This window comes from Opisthocomus hoazin, chromosome 7 (genome assembly GCF_030867145.1).
Source record: "Opisthocomus hoazin isolate bOpiHoa1 chromosome 7, bOpiHoa1.hap1, whole genome shotgun sequence".
NCBI lineage: Eukaryota > Metazoa > Chordata > Aves > Opisthocomiformes > Opisthocomidae > Opisthocomus > Opisthocomus hoazin.
Window position 1 is genome coordinate 11,032,552 of NC_134420.1, and position 16,545 is coordinate 11,049,096.

Here is a 16,545-nt window from a genome sequence, read left to right on the forward strand (position 1 = left end):
TGTTAAGATAATAGCTCTTGTGTCCATGAAGATGTTTTCTCTGACGTGGTGGATATGAACAGTCTTTGGGAAAATATTTTCTCAAGCAGTGTGTGGCCAACGGCCAAGACAGATAAAGATTATGGAAAGTGTAGGAGCAGAATGAAGGTAAAGAAGAATCATAAAACCCATTGAGTGAGAGAAGATGCAGGACTAGAAAGAGAGAAAAGTACAGGGAAAGAGAGGGGAAGCAGAAAAATAACTGTAGAATTGGCAGGAATGAGACATTAAAGGAAAAGAGGGCATTTAAATGAGCTATGAGATCAAATACACGAGGGGAGGCAAATCCAAATGTGGTATTAGGAGGTCTGCGGCTTTTGTCTTCCTGTTGATCCAGCTTCTTAGATGAGAAATTGGAATATTTCCACGGCTGGATGTAAAAAGCACATTAGTCTGGGAAGTGTAGATGCAACAGAGATGCAACAAGGCAAATTCTTCTATTCCATAGGGGATTGCAGGCATAGCAGTGATCTTTTGCTGCCATCCAGCTGTTTACTTCCTGGTGAAAATCAGTTTGTGTATTAGAGTAAATTAAGCCATGTTTTTCCCTGTTTGGATAATGTTGTTTGGTGTTTTGCATTTTTCCCAGCTTTATTTTAGTTTCCTGAGAAACTGGTCACATTAGTGGTGTTTGGGTTTTTTTTTTTGGCTCCTTTTTTTCTTTGTTTTTCTTTTTTTCCTCCTTTGTGTGCAGGGAGGTTTGGTATGCTTTTGCTGGGGGAAATGCAGAATGTAGATACATGGAGGCTTTAAGGCTGCTGAAAAAAATCTTAATGAATTTACTGACTTAGTAAAGTATGCTGTTGACAGTTTTTCTCATGAATAGAAAAAAAGAGATGAGAGTCACTGTATTTCAAGCTGGACAATCACAGAATTCTTTTCCTGCTGTATTGTTAAGGTCTTTAATGTGTGATATTCTTTCCCAATCTAGTGACAGCACAAACTGCAGTAAGTGTGAAGGAACTCCTGAGACTTCATCGCATCTATATGGTTGTTTTCCAAGCCATGCTTTGCTTCTAGCCTGTTTGCTGTAGTAGCTGATGTGAGGAAGAACAGTGTTGTTACACTGCTGAGAATAGGGCTGAGCATTAATAGATTCTCAGTTATATTACTAAGTAGTATCTAGGATAAAAAAACAGTATCTTTTAAAAAATGCATTGCTATCTTTTAGTGGTCTTCATGCAAAACTGAGGAGTTGCCCTATAATAGTCATGATTACATGACCAGCATTGTAGCATTGAGAGCTTTCCAGAGTTTCTTTACCTACATGAATCCTTGAAAATTTTACCTTTCTGTAAGTCTGTCTTCTCTGAGAGCTAATTGCTTTGGAAAAAGTGAGCTTCTGTAAGAGGAGTGGGATACTAACACCATGAAATATGTAAGGTTGTTATAGTGTTTACAAAATGTCCTGAATTGGGAGCAGGACATTAATCGAGGTAAAGTGTTACGCTTAGGAGTCTTCTAGTTCATGGGAAAGAATCACAGAGAATCATGATGATGTTATTCTGAATTTGTTGTACTCTCTTTCAGGCTGAGATAGCCCAGCTTCAAGAGGAATTAGCTCTCAAAGATGCAGAAATAGAACGCTTACAAAGTCAGCTATCTAGGACATCATCACATAGTGAAGTGGCAGAAAGAGGTAAGAGGAGAGGAATTAAAATTAAAAATCCAAACCCCTACTTTAACTTCAGCTTGGCTCAGTATTTCAAAGGAATACAAGCAGATCCAAGAATTGATTACAGAATTTATTTTGGGAGGAAAAGTGGTGCAAATTTATTTTGTCTTCTGGTAGAATAGAGGCCTTTAATGTGTCAAATTCTGTCCCAATCTAGAGGCAGCACTAAGTGCAATAAAGTATCCTAGGGGCACTGAAACTTTTTCTGCTGGAATTTTATTTATAATTTGGAAGAGTAATTGTAGTTCAGTGGGAATGTATTTTTTGTGTATACCTTCAAAATTTCTTTGAAAAATCTTTATAGTTTTCATTTTTTAAGGAAAAAAAAATTGTCACAGTAGTAGCTATCATAATGTTTAAATGTCCAAACATTCTAAAACATAGTCATTGATTCACATCTTTCCTTTCTTCAGGACTATATCTCATTTAGGCTCCCTCTCCTATGAAAGGTTGGACCAGATGGTCTTTCAAGGTCCCTTCCAGCCTGGGCTGTTCTATTATTCTATGTTATTGCAGATTTCTGTTTTAAATCTGCACTTGGTACAGGTCAATGGCAAATAAACCAGTTTGTTTGGCCTTCGGTCTAAAGTGGTCATGTCACAGTTCTCTGAAATATTGACTCCCTGGAACTTCTGTCAATTGCTCGGCTGTGAGCAATATGATATCAGTGACCTTTTTATTCTATAATACTGACACTTATCCATGCAGGAATATTTTGTGTGTAGTTGACTGCAGTGCATCAGCTTAGCTGCACTAACTTCTGTTGTGGATGTTAACTAATGCTTCCAAAGAGTGCCCGTGTTGACATGTGACTTTTCAGGTGCTGTGCTACCTCTTTCCCAGAGCTCACCAAGAATTTCCTTACAAGACTTAATGCAGATGTGTCTTCTCTAGAAGACTCTGTATTTTGACTGATCTTATTCCAAAGAAGTGACTAAACATATACTTGGTGCTGATTTCACTCAGCTGCAGAGCTTGTGCATGTAGAGAACTGCATGTCTAACAAGAAAATTGGTTTGTCTAACAAACAGCAGTGTTTTGTAGATGAACTCTTCTATTAATATAATTTTGTATTTTCTATGAGATTCCAAAATAATTTATGATATTTCAAGGGAAAGATAGTGGTGTGACAATGAATCAAGAGCTCGACAACTTTCAACTTCTAGAAGTGTGTCTGTTCCTGTTCATGTTGAAGATGGGTGAAACTCTCCTTGATTCCAGTAGGAGAAGAATCAAACCCTGTACAGACTCTTTAGGCTACATTGAAGGAAACCACTCAGACTATATTTGAATGGAAACAGTATGCAGCAGTAATAGTTCTTCTGCATAAAAATTACTGATTTGTCAGATTTTTAGGTGGACTTCTCAGATAAAATTGAAAAATAATGTCAATGTACTTGTAGTATGCTAGAATGCAAATTTAATTAAATTGCAAAATTTGTCTAATATGTGCTTTTTCTACATACTTTATTTGACTCTCACCATTTACCATCGTAGAGGAAGTTTATAGGAGAAGGCTAAAAGAAAAACGTAAGCCTTGCAATTCACTTTTGGCTTTATCTCACTGTTCCTTTCACACAAATTATAACTCAAATGCATTCTGCAGCAATAATTCAATGTTTGTTTAGATTTGGCTGTCTAATTGTAATATACATGAGACATCGCTTTCATTGCTTGCAGTAAGCAGACAGCTACTTGCCCTGTTTAGTAAGATTTCACTTTAGAAAAAAAAAAAAAATCAGGTTCACAAATCAGACAGTTGGACTTCAAAGGGATGTTGTCAAGGTTAACAGAGCCAAAACTTAACCTTTACCTCTTTTAATTTATACATGTGTAAAACCCATATAATATCTGGAAATGTGGTTTTAATTGAAAGCCTCCTTCCTTGGAGGGGAAGGATTTAGGAATTCTTTAATCAGTGCTGTAAATTAAAGAAGTCTGAACAAAAACATTTCCATACTTGATGTTGTTATAAATATTGTAAGTAAAGTTTGCTTTAATGTGCTTAAACAGACCTTGACATCAGTTCTTTCTGAAGTCTAATATTTATAAAGAGAAATCAGTAGGACTGTGATTTTTAATGGCTTTTTAAAAATCTTCCAATTGCTTGCCCGCTGCCTGCTAGCTGTAGTTTTTGATTTGGCTGTGTCTGTGCATGTCTTGTGTTACTAAGTGTTCTCTTTTGCAAGAGAAATGTTTGCAACGTTCGTTTACCTATTTTAAAACTTAACCATTACAAGGTGTCTATTTTTCCAAATCAGTACTAGAAAAAAAACAGTTTTTGCCAATAGTTTAGATATGACACTGTATGTTCAACATTTAGTCATAAAACGTTTTTTTAAAGATGCTCTTCAGCAGCATTGATTTTCGTTCTTCTCTCTCACTTCATGCTTGCCACATAATAGTCTGTAGTGAAACAAGTGGGCCTGTTTTAGTGTCAAAGCACGAATTCCTTGAGTGGCAGTTACAGCAGATAAACTATTTCAGGTGCTATCTCCACCATCTAGACTTTATTTAGTATAGGTTGGTACTGGAGGACTTGCTAGGAATGGTGAGCAGAGAAGAAAGATTTGGTTCAGCAAAGTTAGGATGACGTGATTAACAACCTCATAAATTTTCAGAGAGAGTGTTTTAATAATTTCTGACTATAACATTCCTGAATAACCTCTATCTTGTAACACTAAATTGTGTGTGAGGCAATTCTGTATTAGCTCTTGATGATGATTTTAACTTAGTTATTCATACAGAAATGTTTTCAGAAAAAAAAACAAATTTACAAATTTTCTTGTATCAAACTAGTTTTTTGTTATTTTTCATTTCCAAGTTTAATAAATGTCCTTGAAAAACTTCTGATAAGCTGGCAAATATTTTTCCCAGATGGAATATGACTAGTTTTCAATCATACTTAAAATTATTTCCTTAAATATATAACAGAAAGCACACTCTCATCTTTTGCAAAATAAGCTTCAATGTTTCTTTTTTTTTAATTACTTGCCTTTTGGAATATAAAATAATATTATGTAGCCTTTTATAAGCAAAACCAACATGTTTGTGTTGTGCTATGCTTTTAATAGTTCAGCTTTTGAAAAGCTGTACGTTAAATGTAGTTTAACAGTACCTTTGCCATGCCACTGACATGGTTTTGGTTACTCGTAAGAACATAGGGAAAGTATCACAAAACATATTGTTTACACTAAATATAGCAAGTGTATTTTCCTTATTACATTTTAAAAACATCTTTAGATCAAGAAGTTCAACGGTTGAAGATAGGAATGGAATCGTTATTGGCTGCAAATGAAGAAAAGGTGAGAAAATAATCCTTGTTCTGCATAATAAGAATTAAATGATGGTTTTGAATCTCTGTGATGATCTGAATAACCTACTTTCTGTAAGTGTGCTATTGCTCTGATTTTTGCATTATCCCATGAGATTGTGACAGAAGGTTGATTTTTACATAGAAAGTGTGGCTGACCTTGCTAACCTGACTGCAGAACTTGGGAGGCTCGTTAGGTTCCAGAGGGGAGTAGAAAGCCAAGGCTGTGATGAGCAGAATCTCCTGGTTTCTGCTATTGAAAAGATCGCTAAATTTTGGTCACCTCTGTCAGCTCTTCATCTTCCAACCTAATCTGAAATGCATTGATATCCTCAGTTTAGATTGTGATATTGAAAGAAAGTCAAAGTGGCGTTTGAATTGGACTCAAATTCTGGGATAAAGGGACCAGAATTTAAAGACACAAGGGTAAGAAAAAATAAAAATTAAAATAGTACTAAAGAAGAGGAGGAGTGAAATTAAACTCATTTAATTGATAAATATGATTTTTGTCTCTTACTGCCTGTATGCTGTTTGCCTGTCAATTGGACAATTCAAGTGCAGGGTTTAGGGCTCAGTCTTGGAGGATGCTGAACCTACACCTCCAGATGCCATTGACTTGCTACATAAACTGTTCCTTATTTTCGGGGGTGGAGTGGGGATTGAGAGGCTTTATTTCTCGAGGAAACTGTGATTCTTGTCTTAGGATAATAAACCAGACCACAGGATTTTCCTTTATGGTGACACACTTGTGTATGATCAAATAGACAATAAGATACATCCCAAAAAAACTTGCTTTAGTGTGTAGGGAACACGGACAGGGCAATGTTAATTCTGGAGAACATTAATGTGACTCATAACAACCTTTAAGTTCTTAAAAAATCAAATAAGCCAAAATTTACATCTAGAAAACAAAAGACGTGGCATTATCTCTTGCCAAAGTAATTCCAAGTCTGTATAAGATTTTTGCATTTGAAGGGAACACAAAATATTGTTGCGTATATCCTAATATCTGGATATAGTCACAGGGAAGGAGGATTATTCCCTTAGAAATTGTTGTGCTTAAACTAGTGGACAGATGGTTGACCCACAGCTTCTTAAATGTTTAATGTAGAACTGTTACCTTCGATGATGTTGCAAAATAAAATATTCGTCCTGAGAGATAATAGCTCTAAATAGCTTTTGGGATAGCTCTAAACATTCTTTGTATCATTTAGGATGGAAAGTGCTTAACCAAGTTGCTAATAAGTGGTGCACATAGTTCTTTTTTTAAAAAGATGAGTATGTTAATCTCAGTTCTTTGCTATGAAGAACCTATTGCTTCTATTCATAGTTGGGATAACTGACTATCTATTTTAGGCCTCTTTTGTCTTGTGTGTGCTTGCGGAGGAGTGAAGGGAAGATCAGCATCATCTACCTTTCTGTAAGGTTGTACAGTTCTGGTTTCTGTGCAGTTACTCCTACAACTCGGTTGATATCTGCTGTGACTGTAATGCACCATATGTATACTGGAGCAGATTTTAACTGAGATTTCTCTGACACTGCCCTAGCTATGGTGGTGCAGCAGCCCAGTATCAGCTAATCACTTAAATACTTGCCAGCTTCCCTGGAAGTTGTTTGGGTTTTTTCCCCTCAGTGCCCACTTCTCTGCTTCTGTGGCTTTCCTGACACCTGCTTGTGAAAAGTAGTTCTTTATTACTTGCTTGGGTTTGTATTCAGTGCTCTGTAGTCACAGCACTGGGCAAGATTATTGCACAGGAATGGTTTAGAACTGGGGTGAAAGAAACAGGACAAACTGCAAGAGTGGAAATTGCAAGATCGCACACTTAGTGACTGATAGCAAGAATTTATTATCATTGGGGCCACAGTATCATACATAGAAATGAGAGAAATGACAGATCAGATCAAATCGTGATTACTACCCGTTGCTATGTTGTGTCTGTGCAAAAGGCAGGTGCACTCCCTGAATACGTGAATGAAGACGCTTTCCATACATAATAGGAAAGCGTTAGAGAAAGAGTGGAGTGGGGTAATACATCAGACATCCATGAGACCTCATTTCTTGAGTACTGTACAGGTTTGACTGCCTCAGTTCAAAAAGGTGTGCTCAAAACTGGAGTAAGTGTAGATGTGGGAATGCAGAACATATCCAGCAAGGGAGGATTAAAGAACATGACTAGACTGTTAAACTATACCAAACATAAACAGGATTTACTTTACGATTACAGGTACGATGCTAACAATAAACAAACACTGCCCACTTCAGGCAGTTGAGGTTCAACTCCAGAATATTCCTTTGACTCTTGGAAGTGAAAGCAGAGTTCCAAATTATGCTTCTGTAAATAACTAATTTACTAGTAATATCAAACTCCTCTGTTTTCCTTATATCCATAATTTCACATTGTCCAGCAAATATTATGTACAATGGCAAATAAAAGCCAAGAACCATTCTTTACAAGGCATGTGAGAGACCTGATCCTGCTTTCTGGAAAAGCAGGCCAGAATAACAGAAATTACTGTGTAATAGAGTGTTTCTGCAGGTTATAAATGTAGGATTTAAAATATTTTTTCATTTAATGCTTTTCACAGGATCGTCGAATAGAGGAGTTAACACTGTTGCTAAGCCAGTACAGGAGGGTCAAAGAGATAATGATTGCAGCTCACGGTAAAATGTCTTGTGACTAATTTCCTGATATCAGGTCTTTTAAAAACTGTGTGCACTACAACTGCTATTTGTTGTCCTTTTAAATGTATGTGTGTAGTAATAGGTATTTCATTACGCATGTATGTATATCATGTTGGAGTCCTATGAGAGCCAGTATACACTCTTTCAGATACAGAGAGAACCACAGTATGTCTTGACCAGACTTGTGTGTTATTGCCTGTAGTTTGAGGAGATTTCCATTTTGTTTCCTATGCTGTAGTCAGTACAAAAAATAGGGTCAAATCTGCCTGGAGGTTTAGTTACAACATTACTATTCAGCAAGACTTCTGTGACTGAACCTTATGCTCGACTCCGTATGTCATAACCTAAAATTTGTTCTGCATCAGTTAGTAGTAAATCCCTCCTTGGAGCCTGATTTTGGTGCCAGATGTTGTTTTAGATGGTGTCATTAAGGATTCTGATTGATAAGGAAGGATGACTGGGAGATTACTGCTCTGGTCGTACAGCTGTGTGAACTGCTCATCAGCTGGGTCTGAAGCACTGCAGTTTTACCTCCTTATGTGCCAAGGCAATCTGAAGTCAGCAACCGCTCTCCTTAAAACACTTTGCTACATATACTGCAGCTGGTTGTACCCGTTTGAATGCACCATCCCCCTGTGGGACATGGTTTTTGGAGGACACCTGTGCGCATGAGCAAGGAGCAAGCCATGGTGCTCTGGATTATTGAGTTGGTGCGCAGGGAGTATTATGGTCTTAGTGTTTGCTAGTGTAGGCGTTCAGTACAGTGTAAATAAAAAAAAAAAAAGTGATGCTCAGCATAATAAAACAAAAACAAAATGCAAAACCTGTGTGGGAACTAGAATGTATACTGAGATTGCCAAGCCTGAGGTGCAGACTGTGATGGCTACAATATTATCACAGCCGAAGGAGCTTGTTACCTTAGGTGTACTTTGGGAGTCTCATCTTTAGGTTGCCATGAAATATCTTACTGATTATTTATTTTTTGTTGCTAGAGGTGGGTTTTAAAGGTTCCTTTTGAAGTCTAATACCTGCTTAAAAACTTTTGGTCGAATCAATGGGTTGAAATCTTCTGTCTGTGATAACTTTGAAATAATTACTTGACAGAAACACGATATATTGTAAGCATTTCTTATTTCTGCTTAAGGCAAGCTACAAATCATGTTGGCAAAAGATGACTGACTCTCCACCGTAGGTAACATGTACATTTAAAAAAACCCAAAATCTATTTTGGATTAAAGTAGGGTAGCTGGGCTGTGTACCAGGAACCACAGCCTAAGTTCCACTTCATATCCTGAAGGGCCAGCAGTCGCTATCAGGGTTGCTGGCAGTCTTTGTAGCTGAACAGCATGATAACCAAGCTCATGTCTAATGAGTTCTGCTAATAGTGCGATAAGATAAGATTTGATGTTTTTTCATAACTGCCCAGAGCTGCTGCACCTCTATCCCATAAAGTAGGAATTACTAATGTGCTTAATGGTCAGTCTAAATTTCTCCATCATGGCATAGCAGCCCTTCCATGTCCTGTTTGCAACCCTATGCATAGGAGATCTCCAGAAAAAAATTCTTATCCAAAATACTCCAGCCGTTTGCTGAGCACTAAATATTCAGACCTTCAGTTAGTATTGCAGCTTTGACAATTTAGCAATAAAATTCCTACTGAATAATGAATTTGGAGTATTTCAATATTTGTTTAGATCTGGGACATCCAGAAAAAACCTGGAGCATGTTTACCGTGTTCACATCCTTGAACTGAGCATGGGGCACTGCATCGTGATGCAGGTGGTGTCGAACATGCATACTACCAATAAAGTAAGATGCTGCGAGCAAGCAAATGGTACCAATGTGAACTTGCCTCAGAACATCAAACTATGAATTAAGAGTGGTTCAGAATCTACCTCGTAAGCAGCTCAGCTACTCACAACAGAGCACAGCATATAAATAGAAGGGGTAAATTTGTTCCTCTAATATAAATCAGCTTCCTTGTAAGTCAGAGCCCAAAGGTGGGGTGGGGAGCGGAGAGGCTGGTCAGCTACATGCATCAGATGAAGACTGAAGGGGAATTTAGAGAATGAAGTATTAGACTGTCTGATACAGTCCTAAATGTTATTTTTTGGCCCATTTCTCTCCCTTTCTACTTCTAATCTTTAATGCTCGCAGGCTCTTCCATTTCTGGTGGCAGTGAAGAGGAATTTGAGACGACTTTAAGAAAGCGGAATCTTTTGAATAATCCTCAAGGAGAATTATTTAAAACAGAGGTACTTAGTAAAGATGTTTTAGAAGCAAGTTCTGCTGTATGTATGGTTTGTTTGTATCAGTTTCTCTGTAGTAGCTAACATAACGTAGATGAGGGTTTGGCCCTGGCGGAGTTTTTGTGCCTCTTGATATGGGCGCAACAGATTCAGAATCAGGCACTAGAGTTACAGGCTTGAAACTCTTTTATTTTACATAGGCCTCTTCAGGAGAATTGTCCCCGGCTGTGCTCTCTCCAGTGCCACACAAAGCTATGGAAATCAGGCAAGACCTTTGTTTCTTCTTTTTTGTGTGAATTGTCCTAAGTCTGCGTTATTTAATCTGTTTAACTGTTGGCATCTTGTCTTGCCTGTTCTTGGCTTTGCAAGAACTTTTGGGTAGTTGTGAAAGCAGTGTTTGCTGTGCGAGTTTGCGGTACATCGTCGTATAAGGTTAGAATTACAGGAATAAATTAGCTCTTTTATATATCAGAAGATATATGTATTGTAGTACTTAAACCAGTACATTTTATTCTGATTCAAAGTGGAAGCATTCCAGTATCTTCAGCTAATTTAACCTCTCCACTAGAAGAATCTCTGGAAATCATAAGTAGGTAAGAATGAGTAATTTTAATTGAAATGTAAAACATGTAGCCAGATTTTTTTTTTTATAATTCTGCCTTATTCCATTTTTAAAAGCCCTTAATGTTGCACACTCTTCACGGAGAGTTATTACTGTCTACTTTTGCTTAAGAGCTTCTAAAAAGTCATCTATAAATATAAGGTTTAAAACTGCACAGTGTGCCTTGTTGCCTTTCATTCTTGATCAAAGGATGTCTTGTTGCTGTTTCTGACTTCATCTATTGCCGTTCCCAATACTATGAATTTTAGGCTAAAAATAAAAGAAATTAATCTCGTACTTCTGAATTCTCTGTTATATGCAGACATTACGTGATATATACAGCTGTCATATGATACATTTGTGGCATAAGCAAACATACTGTGTTGTATTAACTGTTGCTTTTTTGCCTGTCGTTATTTTAAGGGTTCCACAGAAAAAAAAGTCAAGTAGTTTAGAAGATTTGCAGAGTGAATCTCTGGAAAAGGTTGGTTTATTTGTATTCACAATTTCTGGTGTTTATTATCATGACTAAAAGATAAAAGCCAAGTATAAATACTCTTTTTGTTTCACATCTAGTAACCCTAACCACCACTAACATTGTCTGGGGGAAAAAAGCCCTAATAGTGAAACAGTTCAGGTTCTCTTTTAACCCCATTGCCAAGCGTTGAATAAACAAGCTAGCTGACACACCCGTATGTGCGCATCCTCAAATTCAGCTTTTCAGCTGAAAGAGAAGAAAAATATTTCAGAGAAATACAACAAATAATGTTAATGAGGAGCCATTTTGTTGAACTGCAGTATTATTTTGTTTACATGTAGGCATTTTAAAATAATTTTGACTTCCAAATGTCTAAAAATGTTAAGGCAGCAGATCCTGAAAGAGATTAAATATTGGGACTGGGTATTTCCACGCAGGATTCCTTTTTCAGTGTTTGCATGTAAATACGAGCGTTGCTCCCTAACTTAGACTTCTGATATAAATGGCATTCCTGAAGATGGTAGTGGTGCTCCCTTAGTTAAACAGCAGGAGCACTGTTATTAATTCAGAGGCCTAATTCCATTTCAGAATAAAATTTGCCTATTTACAAAGTCTCATTACATTATGGTCCAGAGACTTGTTTTGTCATTATGTACACTGAAATTCTTCCGCACTTTTAATTATGCTGTGAGACTGTTATTGATACTTTCTATACTCAAAATAGGCTTAATACTAGATTACCCACACCTAGTAAAGCCATTTAAAATGGATACTAGTAATGTGATTGTTTCAGTTGTTCAAATTTTTTAAAATTTTTCTTAAATCTCTGAAGATGACAGTGACCAAATAGAATGATTGAAATTTGTGTTGCACTCATTTGATTGTGGCCATACATGTGACAAATCAGTTCAGAACTAACATTTCGTTCCATGTGGAATTTATGAAGGTCTGTTTTCTTTCCATAACTTTTATTTTCCTGTCTGAAATTCAAAAACTTAAGTTGTCTCTGTGATATGATGTGATAAGGCTGTACCTACACATTTAGGCTGTAAATCTGCTCTATCTGTCAAATCAGAGTCCACAGAAGAACAATAAACTACCAAGGACATGAGAGAATTGTAGCAAGCCAGCCCCACGTCCAGGAAGGACATACATTTACGTTGTATGCCCTAATTTAGGCATGAGGCTTCTTCATGAAATAAATGAGACCTCGCTATGTGTATGAGTGAGTGGCTAAATGTGAAATAGCTACAACCAAAACTAAGGCCCCAAGACCTTGTTTTGCTGGCTTGCCATGACAAGACTTTGCTTCCTGCATTAAGTCCAGAAGAGCCCGTGCTAGCGGCGCTGTTTGCTGGAGCTGTTCCACTCTGCACAAAGCTCAAATTCCAATTATGTCCAGCAATAATAATAGTAAAATAAAACACATTGGTGTCTCTGACCTAGCCATGCTGATATTTTTATCACTTCATTTCTGTCACAGCTCTTCTTTACGGTTTCAGCTGGATACATACGATATTGTGTATGTTGTCTTTTTATGTCAGTCATTTTCATGTTGGTTTAACTGTTCAAGAACTATTATGTTCTCAGCTTAAAGGAAGTCTACAGGGAGCACCCAGCAGCCTAAAAATAGGAGAGTTCCTCTGATCACAACAGAACCTAAACAGAGTCCAAATTTTGTAGAGTGAACAAACACATTTAGCAGTATATATTTTATTGAAATGAAATGAAGAGATAACAGACCATGCAATACATTGTCAATGCATTAAGTATCATCACTATAGTAATAAGACTACAATTGATGTTCTGTGTATGTATGTTGATACTAACATTTGTCTGTTGCTTTTTTCCATAAAACTTTGAAATTACCCTCCCTGCAACTCCGTAGTATGTAGACGGAAAACCAGTACAGCCTGTTGTAGAACAAGAGGTATATTAACTGTAAACTCTCTGAACGTTTGTCCGTTGTGATGTGCTGTGATAGTATAGCTGTGGTTTCATTTTATATTCATTTTCTTTTAAAAATGTTTGCATAATTCAAGTACTGATAAACTCTGAGAGCAGGGGTAAGGATTTGAGAGGGAAATCTCTTTTTTGTGACGTTAGAAGCTGAAGTCAGTCAATTTCAGAAAATACAGTGCTAATGTAATTTCTCTACTCATACAATTTTTGGTGCAATTCAGGATGTACTCCTGCAGTTGCCAAAAGAGGAGCAGGGGTCAAGGAATTAAGGAATCTGGACTGCAGTTACAGTATCACAAAGATCCCTTTAGGCCTTGAAATAAGAATACATAAACCAGCGGTTATTATCTCATTAAATATTTCACATATCATCCTGTCACAGACAATGTTTTAAATGTTTTAAAGCAATTTTGTTAAAATGGGGTCACTAAATTGGAGCACACTGTGTGTTTCTTTATACTAAATATGTTTTGTGTATTTTCAGTACAAAGTTTTCCTATGTAACCTCCTTTCCAGTACTGAAACATTTACCAATACGAACTTATTCAAAACCACACATTGAATGTACACCACTCCCACTAATGTCACGTGGAGCTGCAGGTTCATTTGTCCTCTGGAAAAGCCTGTATGTTCCTCTAGTTTTGACAGATGTGGGATATATGTTTTTGTCCAGAGCGATGGCTCCTCCATCTTTTCATTTGGGTTCAGTACTGAAGAAGTCTCAGCGTGCAGTTTACAAAACTGTAGACAAGTATCTATCTCTGAGAAACACATGCTTTGGCTGGAAAAGTGTCTTGTTAGGCTCAAAACTATCAGATTTATATGCAAGTTCTAATCTACCCTTGTACAAGGAGTAGCTGATCACTGAGAAATTGAATGCAAGCAAAATTGAGAGATATTCTGTTTTTAGCAAACCCTACGTACCTGCTCCCTTTCAGTACAATATACTGAGGCTTGGAGGACCACCTCTTGTGAGCTCTGTTGCTGGAAGAAGGTCCTCCCAGCATAAATAATCTCGCTGATGCTGGTGACGCTGTATGTGAGTACCACAGCTGCAGGCAAGCGTGCATTAGGCTCTGTGTCAGCCTGGCATGGACAAAAATTTTAGAGTCAGCAGCCATCCAGAGTAGCCCTACAATACAGCCTAGTCTAGGCTTTTCTTCCCAGCATATATCAGAAGTATACCTTGTGCTTAGGTTCTGTTATAGAATTGGCAATTATATATTTGGCAACTAGATATTTAGCTATAATTTTTTTTTTAAACCTTGCCTTTGTAATGTTATCTATGCAAAGAGATCTTAATTCTTACAAAAGTGAAATTTCTGTAGCCTAACTTCATTGTTGATTCTTTTACTGTTAGTAATGGCGGTGGGCAAATATGTTTGACCAAATTTGAGTTATACAAATACTTTTTGGCTTAAATTCTGGTGAGATACAATTGTGAGGCAGAAACATAGGCAGTCTGGTGAAACATAAGGGAAGAAATCGACAGAGCAAAGAACAGGCTGAGAAGTAACTAAATGCATTTCTGGCACTACCAAAGTTGACCTTGGAAGGACCGAATTACTGTATAGTGCCAGGGTCCTAGAGGAAACGGAGGCAGCTAGAAAAATTCTTATGACAAAACCAGGTAATATTCAACATATATTTAAATGTAAAATACAGTCTGGCTGAAGTGGAAGGGGCATATGAGGGAAGAGAAGGCTGTGTCATAACTAGAAAACTTTGTCAGCTGCCTATTGGATTTAAATGGAATTATCTGTGAGAAGGAACGTTGAGGGTGTGGAGTCACTTTGAACCATGAGCTTTAAATACCTTTTTCTCAGCTTTTAAAATATTGTGTACTGGATCACAAATGCTATGAGTGATTTGATATATTTATTTTATTTTTCCTTCTTTGAAAAAAACAGAGTAAACCACTTGTGAAAGGCAGCAAGTATCAGACCTTGCCAGGAAAGCTGCCTCGACCCTTACAGAACGGAGAGCAGGGAACGTATAATTCGCCGGACAGGTGTGGCATGAACGACAGCGAGGACAGCGGCAGCCTGGGCCTAAGTACGTGTCCACGCCTCCCCGAAAGGGCTGTCTAGAAGGGAAGAGAGCAAACCGTTTGCGGGATCGGGGCGTGACATGGTAGATAATCTGCCATGCCAGAACCGTGGACTGTGACGTTCACGTGATTCGGTTAGGGAAAGTTCTGCTTCTTTTTTAACAATGTACCAAAAATATTCCACGTCAGCTCACTGGAGGGTAAAGGACAGTTTTAATTAGAGCCTTCTCTTCTGTTGCACTTGACGATATAATTTGCTGATGTCATTGACAGCATAAGTAATGAAGAGATGCTGTTTTGAAGATTGTGGGGAGAGCATTCTGAAAGCCAACAAATCTGTAACTAAAAATTGGAACTTTTAGAGATGCAGACATACGGATAATAGCAATAACCAGTATTTTTTCCAGACACGCTTCCAGTGCTCTCCTGAGCCTGCTGATCCGCTTCCTTAAAAAACTAGCAAGCAAAAATGCACAGCCAGTACATCGTCAACACTTTGAAAAAATGTACACTAGATTGGTTTATTAAAACAAACAAGCCCATCCCTGGCATCCCACTGCATTTCAGTGTGTGAAACTTTACAATACAACTAATGAGTGAGTTTTGGGCAAAAATCCTAGTATCAGCACTACTGGTTGCTGTAGCTTGTGGGGACCCACAAGTGAAAAATTAACTTGCTAGGTGCAGAAAAACATCAGTGGATTTTGAAAATACAGGTACATTGTTATTCCACAACCATAGCCATGTCTGGAAGCCTATATTAATTTCTTTCCACTGTCATCTTAAACATAGATTTATTGACAAAAAGTAGGAACAGTGAGGCACAGAACCGGGTACTTGCCAAGGACCGCAGAGCTTGGGAGCTCAGGCACAAGAGTACCCCTCATGATTTTGAAGTGTTCCTACGCTTTAAAAGTTGCGGTTGGGTTTTTTTGTTTGTTGGGGTCTTTTTAGGCGGTTTTGGTTTTAACACCTCATGGTCCTAAAAGCTGGTAGGGTAACGTAGTTTCAAGATTTCAGTAGGTTGGGGGCTGTTTAGGTTTGGTTTTTTAGAGAGTTTTTCTGTGATTGCAGCATTGTCGGCAAAGCGTGAGCCATGCTATTAAGTCTTTAACTGCAGGATTGTCCAAGGATGGCTGATCTTGTAAAGGAAAATGTTCTTTTTCTAGAAACAAGCAGAGACTCCTTAAATACACTAAATTAAGAGAATTTTTATGCAGGTTGGTTTGTTTCTTGCATGTGCAGTAAACTCATTATACCTCCAGTTCTGTATTTCAGAGGAATTTGATGTAATCTTAGTCACTGCTTTATTTCCGATGTTCTGCTGGCTTTATGGGGCTCTGTAGTATATGCTGAATATGTTAAAATGGTTTAAGAATAGTTTTTAAAAACCCGAACAAACCTCAAACCCCTAACAATTTAAGGTGACCTGTGCAGAATTCTTGGGGCTTGTGCATACCAATGCATATTCACTTTCATGTCAAGCGTAACCGCT

At 37.6% G+C, this 16,545-nt stretch overlaps 1 protein-coding gene across 6 annotated transcripts in view; it reads left to right on the forward strand.

Moving 5' to 3' along the window:
- The window catches only part of PPFIBP2 (PPFIB scaffold protein 2), a 109,003-nt gene that overhangs the window by 80,717 nt on the left and 11,741 nt on the right, over nucleotides 1–16,545 (forward strand). For 2 of the 6 annotated variants that reach the window (XM_075427609.1, XM_075427606.1), the window contains 10 exons: nucleotides 1,570–1,678; nucleotides 3,212–3,244; nucleotides 4,958–5,019; nucleotides 7,614–7,689; nucleotides 9,868–9,965; nucleotides 10,160–10,224; nucleotides 10,484–10,552; nucleotides 10,984–11,044; nucleotides 12,927–12,968; nucleotides 14,911–15,055. In XM_075427609.1, coding sequence (XP_075283724.1) covers nucleotides 1,570–1,678; nucleotides 3,212–3,244; nucleotides 4,958–5,019; nucleotides 7,614–7,689; nucleotides 9,868–9,965; nucleotides 10,160–10,224; nucleotides 10,484–10,552; nucleotides 10,984–11,044; nucleotides 12,927–12,968; nucleotides 14,911–15,055 — 760 coding nt within the window. The remainder of the gene's footprint in view (nucleotides 1–1,569; nucleotides 1,679–3,211; nucleotides 3,245–4,957; nucleotides 5,020–7,613; nucleotides 7,690–9,867; nucleotides 9,966–10,159; nucleotides 10,225–10,483; nucleotides 10,553–10,983; nucleotides 11,045–12,926; nucleotides 12,969–14,910; nucleotides 15,056–16,545) is intronic. The other 4 variants (XM_075427610.1, XM_075427611.1, XM_075427607.1 and 1 more) reach the window with 3 other exon arrangements.